Source organism: Prinia subflava, chromosome 11 (assembly GCF_021018805.1).
Source record: "Prinia subflava isolate CZ2003 ecotype Zambia chromosome 11, Cam_Psub_1.2, whole genome shotgun sequence".
NCBI classification, from domain to species: Eukaryota; Metazoa; Chordata; class Aves; order Passeriformes; family Cisticolidae; genus Prinia; species Prinia subflava.
In genome coordinates, this window is record NC_086257.1 from 25,414,652 (window position 1) to 25,432,872 (window position 18,221).

The 18,221-nt window shown below is 38.6% G+C and overlaps 1 protein-coding gene across 1 annotated transcript in view; it reads left to right on the forward strand.

Annotated features, from left to right (window-relative positions):
* WWTR1 (WW domain containing transcription regulator 1) overlaps positions 1 to 18,221 on the forward strand; it is a 42,019-nt gene that overhangs the window by 8,000 nt on the left and 15,798 nt on the right. The window contains exon 2 of the mRNA XM_063408570.1: positions 14,401 to 14,537. Within this exon, the coding sequence (XP_063264640.1) occupies positions 14,401 to 14,537 (137 nt within the window). The remainder of the gene's footprint in view (positions 1 to 14,400; positions 14,538 to 18,221) is intronic.

Consider the following 18,221-nt stretch of genomic DNA (forward strand, 5'->3'; position numbering starts at 1 on the left):
TGTGATAGCCTTTCTTTGAGGACAGAGGGAAGATCTAACTTTGATTCCACAAACTCTGTGTAGTTATATATCTTGGGAATTGTTTGGCAAATTTGCCATGATGTTCCATTGCCAAACATCTGGATGAAGTGTCGTGCTGCCATGGCAGGTCCCTGGTTTGTGTTGCAGCATGGAAATGAGTGAGCAATCTGTGGCAACAGAAGTGGTTTCAGGTGCTGTATATTCCAGAAAGCAACTCCTCTGTTGATGCTCTTGTCAAATAATTGCCAAAACTTAGGCATTGGAATGATCCTGGTGTTCCTGCTGTATCTTTATGGTCAAATACTGCTCAAAACATTCATTAATTTTTGAGGTTTTTCACATTTTGGGGTCTTTTTTTAGCAATTATGACAGATCTTGTAACAAAGAGTTGGACAATAAGGGGTGAAAGAGAAGCATAAGTTTGCAGATAAAACAAACTGGGATGCAGTTAAGACACAGGAGCACTGTCAGTTTCCATTTTGTGCTACTTTTCCTGCATATACAGACATATGTTTGCATTTATTTGGGCCATTTTGTGGTACTGCCTGGTTTGCTTTACTAAAAGCATGCCTTCTACTGAGGATATTGTCTCATGAACATTTCCTTTTTCTGTCAGGATGGCTTCTACTAGAACAATATTTTCAGTGGTCTTTTTTTATCTTGGAGAAACAAATGTGTGATTCATTTTTCTAGAAAAACAGGAAGCTGTGAAGTAGACAGACTGGAAAAGAAATGCATACTGTTACTTAAAATGTAATTTCTAAAGATATAAAGCAAACTGGAAGTAACTCTTTGTTAGATTCTTAGGGGATATTACAGTTTTACTGTTTTTCTCCTATTATCTGAACCTCATGTGAAGAACAGTTTAGGACAATCTTGTTTAAAAAAACCAAAAAACACTTACTTATTTGAAAACTTCAGATGAAAGCAGCTTCAGCACAGCAGCAGGTATCTTGAAAGCATGCAGCCTCTGCATCTTTGTGAGTGATGTTCAGTATTGCTGCACTGGGTCTGATACAGATTTTGACCACAACTAAGTACTATTCAAAACAAAAGAAAAGGCCAAATGGGGAGATTGAAGTTGGCAATCCTTTCTGGCATGTAGGAGGTTGAGGTGTTTTTTAAAATGGAATGACATGATTAATGGATAAAATGTTCCAGGTAATTTTAATAAACTGAAAAGCCCTGCGTATTCATAATCAGGTCACTAAGCACGGTTTGTGGGGTTTTTTCTCTATAGAAATTATTGATCCTAGAGGTAGATTATTCTCAGTTTTGCATGCAGATCTGTTATTATGACCTTCTTGGGTGCTGGAAGCATCCACAGACATATTGCACCTGTAAAAAGCAGAATGACCACATGTTGAAAGGGAAGTGGAGCATTAAAATCCCATACCACAGTAATCACTGCAGTAGGATTATGATTCTAAGTACATGGAATCCCAAGTAATAACTCAGTGGCGAGGTGTTGATGCTGTGCTGTATCACTGGTGCTAGTCTTGACCTTGCTGTGAATAATCTGGTTCTGCATGCCAGTACCTTTGTTACTGTTCTTTTCTCCCTGGGGGCTGTAGTTTTTATTGTTGCAGAAAATACAAAAATTAGAAATTATTGAAAAATTATTCCCTTAGCATAAGCATTGTGAAAACTTAAAGATTCATCCTTCATGTTTTAATATCCTTGAAAGAGGGATGCATCCTAAGGAAAAGTCAAGCTAAAAGACTTCTGTTATTCTTGCACTTCTGTACACTGACAGGTAAGAGATGAACTTGCTCAGAACTGTAATGAAATAGCTCTGTTGAAAATATGTGAAGTTCAGTTTTGGCTTCTGCAGATAAGTAAAATACTGTGTGGAAAGATTGTCTTGACTGTATTTATAAAGCACCTGCAAAGTGCAGAACCATGAGCAATGCCCCTGTCTTATTTGGTGTTTTTTTCTTGATGACTGTACTGGGAACAGCAGAGAAGAATAAAAGCCTGAACTAAATTTCCTCTTGGGGCCATATGGGAAGAACATATCACTGCAAGAATTCCACCTGATATGGACCCAAATTTTTCCTGACTGTGTTGTGCAGGTGCCTGTTGCAGCTTGTGTTTTACATACTGGCAGAAGGGAAATTGTTCAGTTTCCAGCATTTTATCAAAAAGAAAAGTTGCAAAGGTGTTTCACCATAGGGTCTTTGAGACAAAGCTATGTCAGTTTTTAAAATTTGATTTATATGTGACATTTTACATAAACCACAGCTTTTTAAAAAAGTATTTAATGTTAGCTCCTGAGAGTTTGCAATTTACAATCGAATTATTTCTTTGAGACATTTGAATAACTATTCTTTGATAGTGTAATTCCAGATGGCATATGCAAGAATCTTGACCTGCCAGATCATCTCTGCTAGGCCTAAATAAATCTTACAAATTCTTCCCTTTGCTGAATTCTTTACTGAATTCTTACTTAAAAAATTTTTATTTCAATTTAAAATCCTAATTGTAAAGCATTTACCTTATTGTAAAGCATTTAAGTACAAGTATTTCAAAATCCAGATACAAAGTTTACTGATTTGTAATTTTTAATTCTAAGGCATTTTGGATTTTACAGGGAAAAGTTTTTTCCTTTCATGAATATTAAAGAGTAAATGTACAGTGCAAACCAAATGTAGAACTGTTAAATTATATGGTGATTTGATTTGAAAGGAAGATCACATGCTTGAAGTTCTTTTGCAAAAAAGTTATGAAAAAAGTGCCTCCGTGTTTTAATGCAGTCTGCATGCACAAAATAGGCAATTTTTCACACTTGGATATGAAGAGTTTTGTGTTTAATACATATGTTTGGAATGTATTTTTTGAAAAGTGGGCTGTAATGAAGATCAATAGTAAACATTTTAAAGAAGTATAAGCAGTTGATGACAACACAGGTTTTTAATATATTTTGTAATGGATTGTTAGTCCAATGCAAAAATATTTGGTCTATATTTTAGCATATTGATTTCCAGTGGTTCAATAGAACTGTAGGCAGCTGATCAGCATTGCATTCCAGTCCTTTGTGTGATGATGGAGTACAACATGCTTAATTTTTGCTCTTGGTAAGTCAGGAACTTTTAATACTAACTGTGATCTGGAGCTGATTGAATCTGGCTGGGTCCCAGAGGTATCTAACTGGGAGGTACTAAGTGAGTGGAGTATTATTTATCATTATAAGAGACTTATAGGACCTTTATAGAACTGTTACTGAAATTGGTGGATATAAGCCATTATTTTTCCTTTGTATTTCTGGGAGTCACCTTTAACAGATCCATTCCTTTGTATCACATGTCACAATGATCAAAATAGTAGCTTTTTTTGTTGACATGACATTTGTAATTGGTGGAATGACTAGATTGTGTCTTAGTCATTTAGTCTCTTATTAAGATAATTGTAATTTTCGCTTCATGATTATTATTTAAAGTTATCTAAAGCAAGAGGATGATCACTTTAAACATAGATGAGGCATACATAGTTGTTCTTCAGTTCATGCAGCAGGTTTGGCCTTTCTTCTCTGTATGAGGCCAAACCTCAGATATCAGGGTTAATGGTGCCATGAAAAGGGCTACAATTTTAAATCTGGGGCTGATAAATGACATACCTCCTGCTGCTTGATTTGGTCCAGTTTTTAGTTCCCTATGCAACCTTTATTTTGACCTGTTTTTATTTTGACAGGACTTAGTGTAAGCACTGACAGACAGAGCCTTCCATGAAAATAACAGGTAAACAATATATTAGATACTGGAAAATACTGTGACATTGGGAATAAATAAAACCAACCCGGATACAGTGGTTGAACCCAGTGGATGAGTAAGATGAGAGTAGATTTTAAGGGAAATGTAGAAGGTAATTTCCCCCCTCCTCTTTGGGTTGACTTGCAGGGCCCGCAGGCTGCACTCAGGTTCCTGATGGTCTGGCTCTCACTCGCAGGAGCAGAGCTGCTCTCCTGCCTGGTCTCCGTTCCTGCTCCTGGTGCCAGTGGTGGGGAGAAGGGGCTGGAAAGTGTCCTCTGGCCCTGTCAGTGAGACAGGGAAGCAGCTCCACCCGGGTCTCTGTCCTGGCTTCAGTGTGTGAGAACAAAGAGGGCTGCACAAAGCTCTGTCACAGCAGCAACGCCAGCACCCTCTGACTTCATCTGGGCGGGAGTTGTGGCTTTAGGGCACCAATCTGATGTGTAGCTTGAGTTCCAATTCAGTTGTATTCAAAAATAAAGACTGATTTTGTTTTGGCTGATGTAAGCTGAACTGAAAATGAAAATAGAGGATGATTGCTCTTACTACTCAGGTAATAATCCAATTACTTTCATTATTGTGAATTATGCAACTGTCAACATATCGTTAAATTTTACAAGCTAAATTTTTTAATAGGACTGCTTTATTACTCTCTCCTGAACTCAGTATACAAATAAAACATCACAGATACTCATTAAAATGAGAGAACACCTTGCAGGTCATATCTTAATTTGCATTCTCACGGAGTTTCTTTTGCCTCCTAGTGGTTTATTTTTGGCAAGAGGTTCATTTTCACTTCCTGTTTGACTTAGGGTGTTACAAAGTCTTTGGCGTGTCTTGAAAAACCATAAATTATTTTAAAGCTTTGAATAATACTAAAATACAGTCCAGCAAAATATTTATGATGTGAAATTGTAAAGGAGGGCAGACATACTGCATTTGTGCAGCTTGGAGAGGAGGAGACTGAGGGGTGACCTTGTGCTGTCTGTGAGTTCTTCATAGGGGAGCAGGCAGAGGTGCTGGGCGCTTCTCCCCATCCCCTGGCTGTGTTGGGGAAGCTCAAACTGGACATCAGGCTAAAGCTCTTCACTGAGAGGACGGTCAGACACTAAAACAAGCTCCCCAGGGAAGTGGCCCCAAGCCCATTGTTGGCAAAAAGCGTTTGGATGACTCTCAGATAGCTGGTTTAACTTTTAGGTTGCCCTGTGTGGAGTTAGGAGTTGGACTGGATAATCTTCATGGGTCCCTTCCAGCTCAGGATATTATATGTTAAATAACTCTGCATTGATTTAATAAGAAATATTTCATTCTTACTAGATTTTAAAAAAACCAACAGATTTTAGGTACCAGACTTAAAATGTTTTATTAGAAAATTTTACGGTACTTAGGATGCTGGCTTTTAAATGATATTTTTCAGTGAGTGTCAGCATTTTTTGTAGCTATGATACAACATTTTAGTATTAAAAGAAGTCACACCTTTTCTGAGGGTAGCTAATGTCTTTCTCCATCCCCTCCTTATACACACACACATCCCCCACACCACTCCCCAGTCAAAACTGTATTTGTTAGCCAGGTTAAATGTCTAGGCTAAACATTGCCTGATCAGTCACTCTCTTGCATTACTAAATAAACAGATTTAGGGACTGCATCTGACTTGCTAATAATATGTGTAATTTGTGCTGCCTCGATTTTACAGCATTATTCCTTTTGAATATGGCACAGTGTATTTCTGTGATATGTACCCATCTTCTCATACCAGTCATCCTCAGACACGTGTTCCTTGCACCCCATTAGAAATCAGTAAGATGCACCTACATTGCTAAACATCATGGTATTTTTATACATTATTCTGAGCTTAAGGGAAGCCTTGCTGGTCTGCATTTGTACTTCAATCTTAAAAAGATTTCAAATAGACTGTGTTTGATTGGATATATTACTGCAGCATCAGAAATGACAGAAATTCCTTATGTTCAGCTAGATCTTACTGGAAATTCTGGTCTCATTTTAAAATTCTCATGTACAGACAGCACCAGTGCAGAACTGTCACCCTTTGTAAGCTCAGGTCAACTGTCAGCTTTGAGATATCATTTCTTAATTTTAGAAATGTTTTGTTTGAGAAAAGACTTCGTCTTTTAGCGAGCTCCTGCTTTTCATCTGTTTTTCATGGCAAATGATCACATTTCCCAACCATTTGCAAACAGTGACTGTCTGGCAGGATTTCCTGGATACACATTAGTTTTGAGATTGTAAAAGGTCAACTTTCTGAACTCTAGCGATTAGTGTGGTTATTTGTCCTGCCTTTTCTTCCATGGGAACTAATCAGCTCATATGGAAGGTAGAAATAGCATCCAAGAAAAATTCATCTGCTAGCTAATCACCTCCACCATGAATCATAAAGAAAAAAATAATCCAAGTAGGACATCTCCTGACCTTTGTGTACTAAAATGTTCTGAACAGCTGGAAACAATATGTTTTGAGTCACAGTTTTGTAAGAAGCTTCTGAAAAAGTTATTCATAACCTGATCCCATTCTTGTCTATTAGAGTGAGGTACTGAGGCCCTTGCAGCACATAACTCATAAGTTGAAGTTGTGTGAACAGAGGGCAGTGGATAAGTAGTGCTGACTGTGAAAAGAACCATTTATTTTAGACCTTCTTTTTGGTATTCTAAGATGACCTTCAAAATTAAGAGGGTAATAGAAACAGGTAAACCAGATGTTTATAGAAATTTGGCCAATTTTAATTTGTTTCTCGTGACTCCACTGGAAGAAGTGATGGGATTTTTCTCACATGCATATGCCGTGTAAGAGATTAAAGCCATGAAAATTTTTCCATGTTGTGAAGGAATCCTCTAAATCAGTAGTAGAGAATGGTAGAGAAGATGCTGATGTTGGTGAAAGACAGGGTTTTGTCATTATTTGCATAGAATCCATCAGATATTTCTTCAGGCCCTGAAAGTGAGGGATGTGTTTGAGTATCAGAAGTCCTAATAGATTTCTTAATCTTATAGGAAAGAGGAAAGAGTCATGTTCCACATCCCTTAGCTCCAGCAGTTGAGTTTGGTTGATTACTTTCCTTTTCCTCACCTTCTGAGGACTTACAAAGAGGGCAACATTCTGTTCCACTTTTTGTCTGTTTAAGAATTATGTATCTCCTGAATTGTCTGTTTTCCTTACCGTATTCTCAGTAGTAATTAAATGGTCCAAATGGAGGAAGTAAGATAAGTCCTGATGCATTCAAGGTCATGGTTGTCTCAGCATTCATTTAAATGAAGCAGATTTTCTCCTATTGAATTTATTTTACAGAGGAAATGCCAAAGACACCCTGATAGCTTCTTTCTCCGCCGGTGGTGTCTGGAGTCTTTTTTGTGCTATATGAATGAGATCTGCAAGTTTTGGATTTGTAGGGTTGGGGCTGGAGGGGAACGACAAGCAGCTTTGTTGGTTATTCTTTAGATAGGATTCTCAACCCCTCTGGTGTCTGCAAGAGTGTCACCAGTGCCACTGACTTGCAGGTGGGTCAATAGAGACGTGTGGGAGGTTTTTTAGACCTTGCAGAAATGCTTGGGCAGTACAACTTCATCAAGTAATCATGTGTTCATGTCCTTATGTACATACTGCACATGATAAAAGAAATTTGTAGTGTTTATTTAACTTTAAACACATAAGTCTGAAACAATGGTTCTTATCATTCTGTAATTAATCTGCATCATATAGCTCTTGGACAGATAGCAGGGACCAAAACCTAGAATTTGTGGTTGGATAAAAATAGGAGTGTGATGCACTGAATCATGGGCAAGTGAATAAAACTTCAGTGTTTACAGGTACCAGTCACAAAGTTGTTCCTGATGATATCTCAATAACAAATTATTTTCTAAAATACTGAGAGATTTGAGTGGCTTGATATTTTAAATAATTCTATCTACCTCATAACCACTATTGAGGTACATAAATATAGACCCGAAGTAATTTTATTTATCTAAATAGTTATGTCTGTGATATATTTCATGAAATTTGTTGCCTAAACATTATTTTTAGTTGGTTATGTTGTAACTAAATCATAGGAGAAAATGCTTTTGCATTTGCTCTTTGGCAGACTAAAGTCTTACAAGATGTAAATCTTGGTTAGGAATTTGGGTCATGGAGGGAAAAAAAATTAGTATCTAGTATGGCTCTGCATGTCTATTGTGCTGTAGCTACTGGCATACATAATAAAATGTAAATATTGCTGTCTGAGAAGTTCAGAGAACAGAAGTTACTTTGACCTTTTTGGAGCTTAATAAATGTACTGACCTGAAAGCTGAGGTTGTGAGAATGAACTCTGACTGCGAGCTGCAGTACCAGGAACTGCTTTGTACAAATGTGTGTATTTTGAGCCAGTGTTCAGTTTCTGATGGAGGAGGATTGTCTGTTTGGGAAAGCTATTCCTCAAACCAATCTGTGTTATTGTTTGGAAAACCTGACCAAGCAGTTCAAAAGCTTGTCACAGAAAAAAGTTAAAACAAATGCTCTGCATTTGTGGAAAGAAATTCTAGAGATTGTGGTAACAATATTTTGTTGTCTTTTGAAGAAATGCTGTTCTCTGTGTGATTTCAAAATCAGAAGGCAGGCAGGATTGCAGATGGGCCTACTTACAGAGTAGAAAATAGTTTTTATTTCCTCAACAAAAACCTTTTACAGAAATGTACTTGAATATATTGTAATGATCTGAGCTCTTGACAAGTTATTCTTCAAATTACAAAGCAAAAACAGTGCATAATTGTTAGTTAAATAGTAAAATAATCTCTTATTGGTATTATAAGAATTGATTCAATCCTCTAAATTCTCTGATTAAAAAGGCACCAGTAGTAGAAAAAAAATTCCCTTTTTTGTTTTTTGTTATGAACAAGCCAAAATGCACGATGCCCTGGAAACATTAAAGGTGATTTTCTGACAGACTCAGAAAGCAAAACATGAAATAAAAATCTAGATTACAGAGGAGAATTTGGGGACTAAATTCTGTGGAGTCATACATTTCTCTGCCTCCAGCCAGTGCAGTAAAATATAATGTTAGGTGTTTTTTCTATAAGTTCAAAAGTATTTTGTATCCTGCTTTGCTCTGGGTTGTTTTTCTGTCCTAGCATCTGTTCAATGTGTCCGTATAAGGGAACTCTTTATAGTTAAGGGGGAGTTCTTGTTATGTATTAATTTCTACCAGAATGCAGAATATGTTAAAGTAATAACAGCTTGTCTAGAAATGCCACCTTGGTAGTCAAAGAGTGTTCATGAGGTTGGGCCAGTTCTCCCATTGTTACAAGACAGCACCAATTTACATTTTATGTATGCAAGCCGTGATTGTTCCTAAATATGGTCCCTTTTGACATGACTTTTGTGTTGGTAAAGTGAGGCATTCACAACAAGACCTGGTGATAGCCCTCTAGCTCAAGTAGAGGACAGTTACCTTTCATTCTATTACCTGTTCAACAATTTCAGAAACTGCACGCATCAGAAAATGTCACGCATCTCTCACAAAAGAATGCATTGTCTTCAAATTGGTACATTTTCCCCTAAATAAAATAAACATGGTTTTAATAAAAACATTAATGTCGCTTTAAATATGAATGCTACAGGCACTCATCAAGTAAACAAATGCATTAATGCTATTATATATTGTATATGTTAAAAAACCCTAAGAATGCTCTATATAATAGCTTCATTCAGTACCTTTTTTTCTTTCTCTCAAGAATTGGGATTCCATCCAAATTCTAAAGGTTAAATTGTCAATAGAACTCAAAGGGTGTTTTGTATCCTTCTGTATAACTAGTTTAACGTTTTTTAAGACCTCCATGTACACCAACAATAGAATCAGTCAGTTACAGGGGAGCTTAGCAGGACATTCTCAAAGTTCTCTTCACAGCAAATTATGCTAAAACTTATTTAGGAAAAGAGCAATTCTCTTCACTGAAGGAGTTACTTAGCACTGAGTAATAAATATTCAAATATAGATGTAATGTTCCAGCTTCAAGATCAGAGATGATGATGAACATGCAGCAGGAGAACAAAGTCCATGGTTCAATCAGTTTAATAATTACATTGTGGCCGCTTGCTAAAGCTTCATGTAATTTTCATGAAACATTATCGGCATCTGAAAAAGCAAGTGCCATGAACTTGATGAGCTAAAACTTGTGAGCTGGAGTACTGCAGAGCATCACTTGAACTCCCACACCAAAAAGTGGCCGAATGTTATTAATTTCTGCACTCTAAAGAAAAGTGGTTGAGAAATACTGGATTTTATATTTGTGTGCTTTTAGTGATGTAAGGAATGATATAGTCTCATTCTTTCCAACTGTTTAACACCGTCCCAGCCATTTCACAGCTGATGCTGTCCTGGCCGCAGGGCACTGTTGGGAGCAATGGCCTGGCTCTGTCCTCCTCTTTCCCAATCTTTTTCTCCATTTTCTTCACATGGGGCTGCAGGCTCAGGCAGATCAGTCTGTTAATCTAGATGAAACAAGCAGCTAGTTTTGTTTTTGCAAGTTCAGCAAGTTCAAGTGTCCATCCTTATCATCTTGGCAGCACAGGCTGCTGGCAGGAGCAGCTGCCCTGTGGCACTGCCGTGGAGCCACGAGCAGGCTGCCTGCTCGTGGGCTGTGGTTCCTCCAGCAGGATCCAGCTGCGACCTTCAGCTACCTCATGCATCATTTGTCATTTAGAATGCAGAAAAATGGAAGAGACTTCAAACCTGATTTTATTTGTAACAGCCCAAGTGCCCTTTGGTCTGCCCCAGACCTTTGGAAACATCAAGAAACCTCAGCATGTTGAGGCACCTGTGCTAAATAGCAGAAAATATGCTGTAGCTATCTGATTTTTCTATTTCAAAGTATTGTCCCATGAAAGGAGCATCTTACCCACTTGTCAAGTTTTATCTTCGCAAGGTAGCTTAAAGAAAGGCCCTAGTCCTTCATCTTCTTTTCATCTGTTTTAGTGCTTGCTGGAAAAAAAAAGTAGATTTTTTATCTCCATATAATTGCTTGAAAGGATGTATTTGAAAGTAAGAAACCCCCTCCAGTCTATACTAACACCCCCCCCCATGCCTCTCTGTGACTCATAATATGCAAATACTTTCAGTAGTAGCTGAAATCACAAGATGCTGTGTTTTGAACACAAAAGCAATACATATTTTGTAGATGCTGGGGCTAGATGTTTCAAAATTCTCCCTGAAAACACTGAATATTGCTACATATCTTGTATCCCTGGTCTGTACAATAGCCTTGCAAAACCAAATGGAGATGTCTGAAGTTGCACTGTGACGGTTTTCTCGTTATCTTTTAAAGATAGTTTATTACACTTTTTAGTAGAACAGATTTTGAAAATTTTGCAGTAGGTATGAGATAAAGCTGCATGTTAGTTAAAGAAAATACTTCATAGCACATCAGAAACAGTGCCTTTGAACAGTGAAATGCACTTTGTGGGTAAGACAGGTGTTCTTAGATAATTAACTGTGGTATCACAGTGTGTGACCACAAGGGAGTGAAGAGAAGCTAGCACTGAGTTATCTGTGTTCATTGTGTTAAACTTCCCACATTCCTTTTTTTTTTTGGGTAATGTGAACATAAACTGAAAAACAGTCTTGAGGCAACTGCTGGCCTAATGACATTGATGCTTTGCTGTCTGCACAGTCTGGCATGTAAACTGTTGATGCCAATGAAGAATTTTTTGCAAACATTTTCTGTGTGGGTTCGTGCCGGCATGAAACTCATTGTGTTTAGCAGGATATGATTCAGATCATAATTTAACTCAGTCTCATTTCCACTTAAGTTTGAATTTAACAGAGCTGTAAACGAGTGACAAGCCATAAAAATGGGGCTGTCCTACTGAAATTGCAGGACTTTCAAGCACTTGTAAGGGAAGTGACTGTCTCACAACTTTGAAGGTAGTTCCTACATCATGAGGACTGCTGCAGTCTACTTAAAGAGTTACAGTTATCAAATGCACAGGTGAATGAATGGCATTAGGACATGGTGCTGTACTTGCTGTAAAGTCTTTTCACGTTATGATGAGAGCAGAACTTGGCTCTTGAAATTTCCCAGTCTATGATGAGAAAAGGGGAAAAGCAGCATGGCAAAAAAAGACATCCAACTGCATCTAAGGACAGAACACTGTATCCTCATGCAGTTGTTGGACCATGTCCTGCCTTTCCCAGCAAGAAGCATTCACAGCTTCTCTTTCAATATCCAGTAAAACCAATAGCGTATGTACAGGGGTTTTTTATGAGAGGTAATCTAAAATGTTTCTCACCTACTGTTTTCTAGTGAACAATAAATTCTTCCTGCTTTTGGATTAGAAGGTTGACAGTAACAGGAGTGCATCCCCAGGTCTGCAGAGCCAGCAGGTGTTGGCACAAGGTGACCTTGGTGGGACAGGCGTGGGGGCAGTGCTGAGGGGGACAGGCTGCATTTGGTCTGGCAACAGTTGCTCGTTTTTGTGGCACCCCCAGCTAGTCCTCCCACCAGTTCCAACAGCTGCCATAAGCTGCTGTGGAGTACCACCTAATTATAGCATTTTCTTGATCCTCTTGATGCCCTTCAGAGATTCCTGGCCCTACCCTTGGCCAAACTCACCACCTAAAGGCAAAGCACTCATGGAGCTATGACAGTGGTACCACTGCTGCTGCCATCTTTAGGGAGGAGGTGGTGTTCCCTTGGTGAGCAGTGGGTTTGGAGGACTCTAAATGTCCCTATAAATGTAACTACTATTGGTAAGCACGTAGCCCAGTTTGATAGTGCAGTGTCATATATACACACCAATTCCATTAGTTTCTGTGAGAATTGGAGAATTGTGCACATAGGGCAATTGTTTCTAAAGCTAAAAATCACTCCCATTCATATCTTGCATTTTCCTCATCTGTGGTTGTAAGACATAAAGATCACATAAAAAGGAATACTAGAGCTGAGGTTTTTAAGAAGTAGATGATACTAGACTTTTACAGATGCCCAATACTCTGTCAGTTTGTACACAGTTAGCCTTTTGCTGCTGCATCCTGCTTGGTGGTGGTTACTGGAATAGTGTGGGGCTTGGCTCTGGCTGTAGTTTTGCCAGAAATTGCAGTGCAGTACCCTGAGCAAGCTCAGACAATAGACTCAACTCTTGTGTCCCTGAGGTAATTTTCTTAAATTTAAAAATCTTCCCATCTGTATAAAGGCGTATCTGCCACATCACACAATGTCAGAGCAGTGTGAATGGCCTCTGACTTCCAATACACTTTTTGTGCTGTTTTTGTTTACAGGGAACAGAGGGACAGAGAGAAGGTTGGGCAATGCTTTGGCTCTGCTCCAGGACATGTAAACAGATTTCCCAATGTTTGGCTTTGGCTGGCTGGAGGTGCTCCAAGGCAGTGTGAGTGTGGCTCCCTCGGCGGGGCTTATGAGTCAGAGGTGAAGGCTGTGCGTGTGCTGAGTCACCAGCTTCCCACTCAGCAGCAGCTTCACTTTGATGTGGCTCAGTCAAAAAACCCACACTCAGTCTCTGTGTTCAAGCCTGGATAAAAGTATCCCCAAAAAGCTTTACGCTGTTAGTCAAACTCTGTGTTTGTGTTATTTCAGGTGATAGCGCACTTACAGAATAATCAGTTTGTCTTTCTCAGTTCTCCTACAACCTTTTTAGAAGAGTTGCTCAGAATTTCCTAATACTCCTCCCCTCCTCCCCCAAAAAAAAGAAAAAAAAAAGTCTGAAAATAGAACCCACTGAGATGCATTGGCTGTTGGGGTGAATACAAGCAGAAAGAGAACTGGCATCCCTCATGCTGCTGCTTGCTGATTTAAACTCATTGGGATGTCTCGGCGTGGCTGCAGTGGAAGTCAGGGATTAGAGCTTTGCAGTTACAAAATACAGGACAAAGCAGCAGCACAAATTCAGAGGAATGGTGACATTTCAAAGCAAGAAGCTGACACCAAACAGGAGGCATTTAACAAAAGCCTAAGGTGCAACAGGTGGAACAGAATCCTGAAATCCAAGTAAAATACTCAGCTGTTTAGATCTGAAAACTCAAACCAAACTCAGCTTTGGTTTAATTTTTCTTTAATTAGGGTCCCCTGTTGGGATATAATTTGCCGCTTGCTGAATTGGAGCACTGCAGGACCTTATGGGTGGGAATTCCATGATCTGAGCAGGTTGGAGAAGCAGTTATGGCAGTATGTTCTCTGTCCTAATATCAGAGCAGGCCATTTCTCAACAAGGTCTTAATTCATAAACAAACAGAACAGGAGAGATGTCCATTTTAGCTTCTGCTTCTGTTTCTGCATCACAGGTGAGACTGAGTATATAGAAAAAGACTGGTAGGACAAGTGTAAACAACTTTTGGACAATTAAATAATCTGAAGGTGAGTGTGTATTACATATTTGCAGTATGACAACAGAATTTACCGATTGTTCAAGTAAAAGTAATTATTCAACAGTAGAGCAAAAGGAATTAGAACAGCAGGGGCAGAAGATAAGAAGAAAAAGTAAACAACCCGATGATAGATAATTTCCCTTGGGTGATGGTGAGATGACAAGGGCAGACGTGGAATAAGAAAACCAAGTAGGACTTTCATTTTGCTTAACTGTTTATATAATATACCAGGTATTTTATGTTAAGCTTGTATCTTTTCTTTCTCAGTCACATAGAAAAAATTACAACATGGCAAGATCCTCGAAAACCTATGAACCAGCCACTGAATCATGTTAGCCACCATCCTGCAGCCACGTCCACACCGGCGCCACAGAGGTCCATGGCAATGTCCCAGCCAAATCTCAGTGAGTACTGGATGGCATCTCTCTGGTGAAAACACAAAAGACGTAGGAGAGACGCCTCCTGATTTGTTTGTCAAAGTAATTTTTGGTTCAAGAAGGCAGCTCTGATTCTGCTATCAGACCTAACAGTATGTTCTCCCCTTCATTTACTTAATATTCCGCTCTGTTGATTTGGCAGCAAGTGAGTTTGTACTGTTTGGGTGAAGTTCTAACATCTCATGTTCTGTTTGAGAGCCTCCCTGGCTTTTTGATGTAGTGTTACACATAGAAAAATAAGTTCTGTCTGTGCTTTTCTGTTCTGAGGTGGTATAAAAACCCCCACAAGCCTCCCATATTATGTCCAAGCTGTTGAGTAACCTGTCCACAGTTTCTTCAGTAACAGTAACCTGTCCACTGTGTTTCTTCAGGTCAGAAAGTGTAGCTTGTTTGTGTGTTAGTTTATGGTGGTGGAGCTTTTGCATAGTGAGGTTCTGCACTGGAAGCAACTTGCAAACTACTAAAAGTTGGCTTTGCAATATGAATTTTAAAATTCTTATAAATGGTATGGTTCCCTTGCTGTTTCTGTTTAACACTTCAAGTGTAAATTTAATTATCAACTTACATCAGTCTGATATTGCCAGATTTAAGCCTTAGTGAAAATAAAGCCATGAAAACTCTAAAATTTTAAGGAAAATCTGAAAATGGAAGAAAACATTTTCACGTATAATTGAGAATTACAAATAGTCCCTAACATTTAACTTCTGAAGCTTAAACTTTTCTACTGCTCAAGAAGATGAGAACAGGTGAGCTTACATGCTCAAGATCACAAAACTATGTCAAAAAGGCAGACTTAAAAACACATGGCAGATTCTTGTTCTGGTTAATTTTTGATAAGTTGATCTCATGATTTTTTGATTGTCCACTTGCAGTTGGTTCATGAATGCTGTCTCTTCACATGCCAAGAAAATGCTGAACATTTGTCTGCTAATGATAACCAATAGAAGTAGTGCAATATTTACTTTTGTCTTAAATTTATAAGAAACACCTAATCTGACCTCTGAGGTAATAATCTTCAGTTCTTTTTTCCTACCTTTGTTGCATCAACTGCCTTGCTTGCATATATGCAGTAAGATTGTTGGTTATGTTACAAGGTTTAGTGGGCAGTTGCGAACCATAGTGTGAGAATGGATATCTGCAGAAGAAACCTGAATAAAATCTGAAAGGTTGGGTTATCTGCGGAGTGTCAGAGCACATGATACAACTAACAATTGCTCTGCTGTGGCTTCAAACCACAGCTGCATGTGGGTCAGTCTGTTTATAGCACTGCTGAAATGGCCAAGAGGTAAGAATAGGACAGCAGGGGTTTTGTTCATACCAACTCCTCCGCTTATGTTAACATCTGTTACATTGTCCCTAGTTAAATTCAGCAGTGCCATAAATCAGGACAGTGTACAGAACATTTCTGCCCTCAGTTTATTAGTGGAAGTGAATGAAAGCCAAATCTGGACTAAAACACATGTATACTGAATTTTAGGGGAGGATCTTGCTTGAGATTCAAAGGATTAGAAATAAAAGTCTATACCAAATGAAAAGTCTGTTCTTGAAGGTATTTCAGATGCCCAATAAAGGTATTTCCACAGACTTCAAAATCTGTCCCCTTAAATGCAGTCTGTCATTCAGTACCCTTCATATATAAATATATATATATGTATGTATGATGAGTGTCTACTTTTTGTGTAGGTACATATGCAGTTCTTGGCATAGTCATTCAGACCTCTGATTGAATTTCCCACTAGAAATAATATCAAGCTCTACACAGTGTCCATATTTATTTAATCCAGAAAACATTCCATCAATATGTATTGGTGAACTTTTTCTCATTGTGATGGCTTTCAAAGGCACATTAAATGTGACACTGTTTTATTTAAAAGTGTATCTTATAAGATTTAATCTAGAAACTGTGTGTATATGCATATGTATACGCATAGAGAAATTGCATAGAAAGGTTGAAGTTATCTGCACAGAACACTGCAGCCTCTGAATACTTCACGTGGCAGTTTAAAATACATGTGACTGTCGTTTCCAGTGCTGAAGTAGAATGTCTCTATTTTTAAATTGCTGTAGCCAAAAGGAAGGGCCTTTCTTTCCTCTGTGCTGGCAGCAGTGTAACTGCTCAGCGTTCCTGGGTCTGCTCCCCCCTGCAGCGGCCAGTGCTGGCCTGGCCGCCAGACCCCAGGGCCAGCAGGGATTGTGCCAACATCTCACAAGCATGAGAGGAGCAGTGGGAGCTGGATACCCAGCAATACCACTCTTCTGGCCCTAATTTTGTGACTTTGCAGCAAATGAAGTCTGTCCATCTGTCTTTTGCCTTAGCTTTGTGGTGTTTTGTTTTGTTTGTTTGTTGTCTTGGGGTTTTGTTTGGTTGGTTTTTTGTTGGGTTTTTTTTGTCCTGTAGGAACTACAAAAAGTTTTTCTTCTGAAGATGTGCCATTTAAAAGGATTAAGTATTTCAGGTCTGCACACTTGTCTGCATTTCCAATTACTAACATATGAGTTTTCCTTGTACTTCTTATGAAAAGGAGGAAAATATGGTTTGTTTTGTACAGCTTGATGCTTTGGTTTATAAACTCCTTTCAGCAATATTTGCTGGGAATTGTACAAAGGCAGTTACAAACATTGTATCAAAGCACAGAGTGTGACTAAGCGATACCAAATCATAGTATGCCTGTGTTGGAGGCAAACAAAACCATATAGTGAGAGTTGGTTGAAGTTAGTAGTCATACTTTTAAAAATCTGCTGTATTTTTCTGCTTTTTCTCTTACTATGGTTTTATGTTGCCTATTTATGAGCTATAAGTGAACACTTCATTAGTGTTAGTTTTCACACTAATATTTGAAGTACTGCCTTTTAAATGTTATAGAATGAACGCATTAGGTGTTTTTTCCTTTGCTGTATCTTGTTAAATTTACAGAAAAGTTTTATGTGCTAGGCAAGTTTCTGTGCTCATTTACACACCACCACTAAATGCAATGACGTTTCATGAATGAAAAGGAAGATTCATCACATAGATTGAAAGCATGTTCTTGCAGGTTAGCCTATATTCACACTTGTTCAATTTGTTTTTTCTTAACATTTTACAATTGTTATTCTTCTATGATTTGTAGATGTATATACTAAGGAAAGCACTGCATTAATAGGAATGTTTTCAGTGTATATTTTGTTGTTGGAAGCAAAAGGGAAAGTGATCAGCCTCAGACTGAAGACAAGAAGAAATAGTGTACTTCTTGCATCTTCATAAGGACATCAGAAACTTCATTTACTGTGATGTGATTCTGCAGAGATCCTATTTTTCTGCCCATTCTAAAACAGAGTCTTTTCCAGCTTGATTGATAAGGTATTAACTATCTCTTGCCAATCAATTATTGCAGTAGAATCGAGGGTCATTTGTGGAAGGAGGGATAACTCTAAATCTTTGTTTCAGTTGTCAGGCCTAGGTCCCTGAACAAGGAGCCCAACCCCCAGGGATCCCCTGTGCCTGAGAGGAAGGCAAGAGCAGTTGCAGTGCACCAAGCCAAGGGTCACTCTGCTGCCTGAATCTGAGCTACACATGCCCTTCTGCCTTCATGGCATTCCCTGATGTAAAAAGATTGTGGAGGATGATTTTGAGCTATGTGTAGCAAGACTTGGAGGAAAAATTGGGTCTTTACA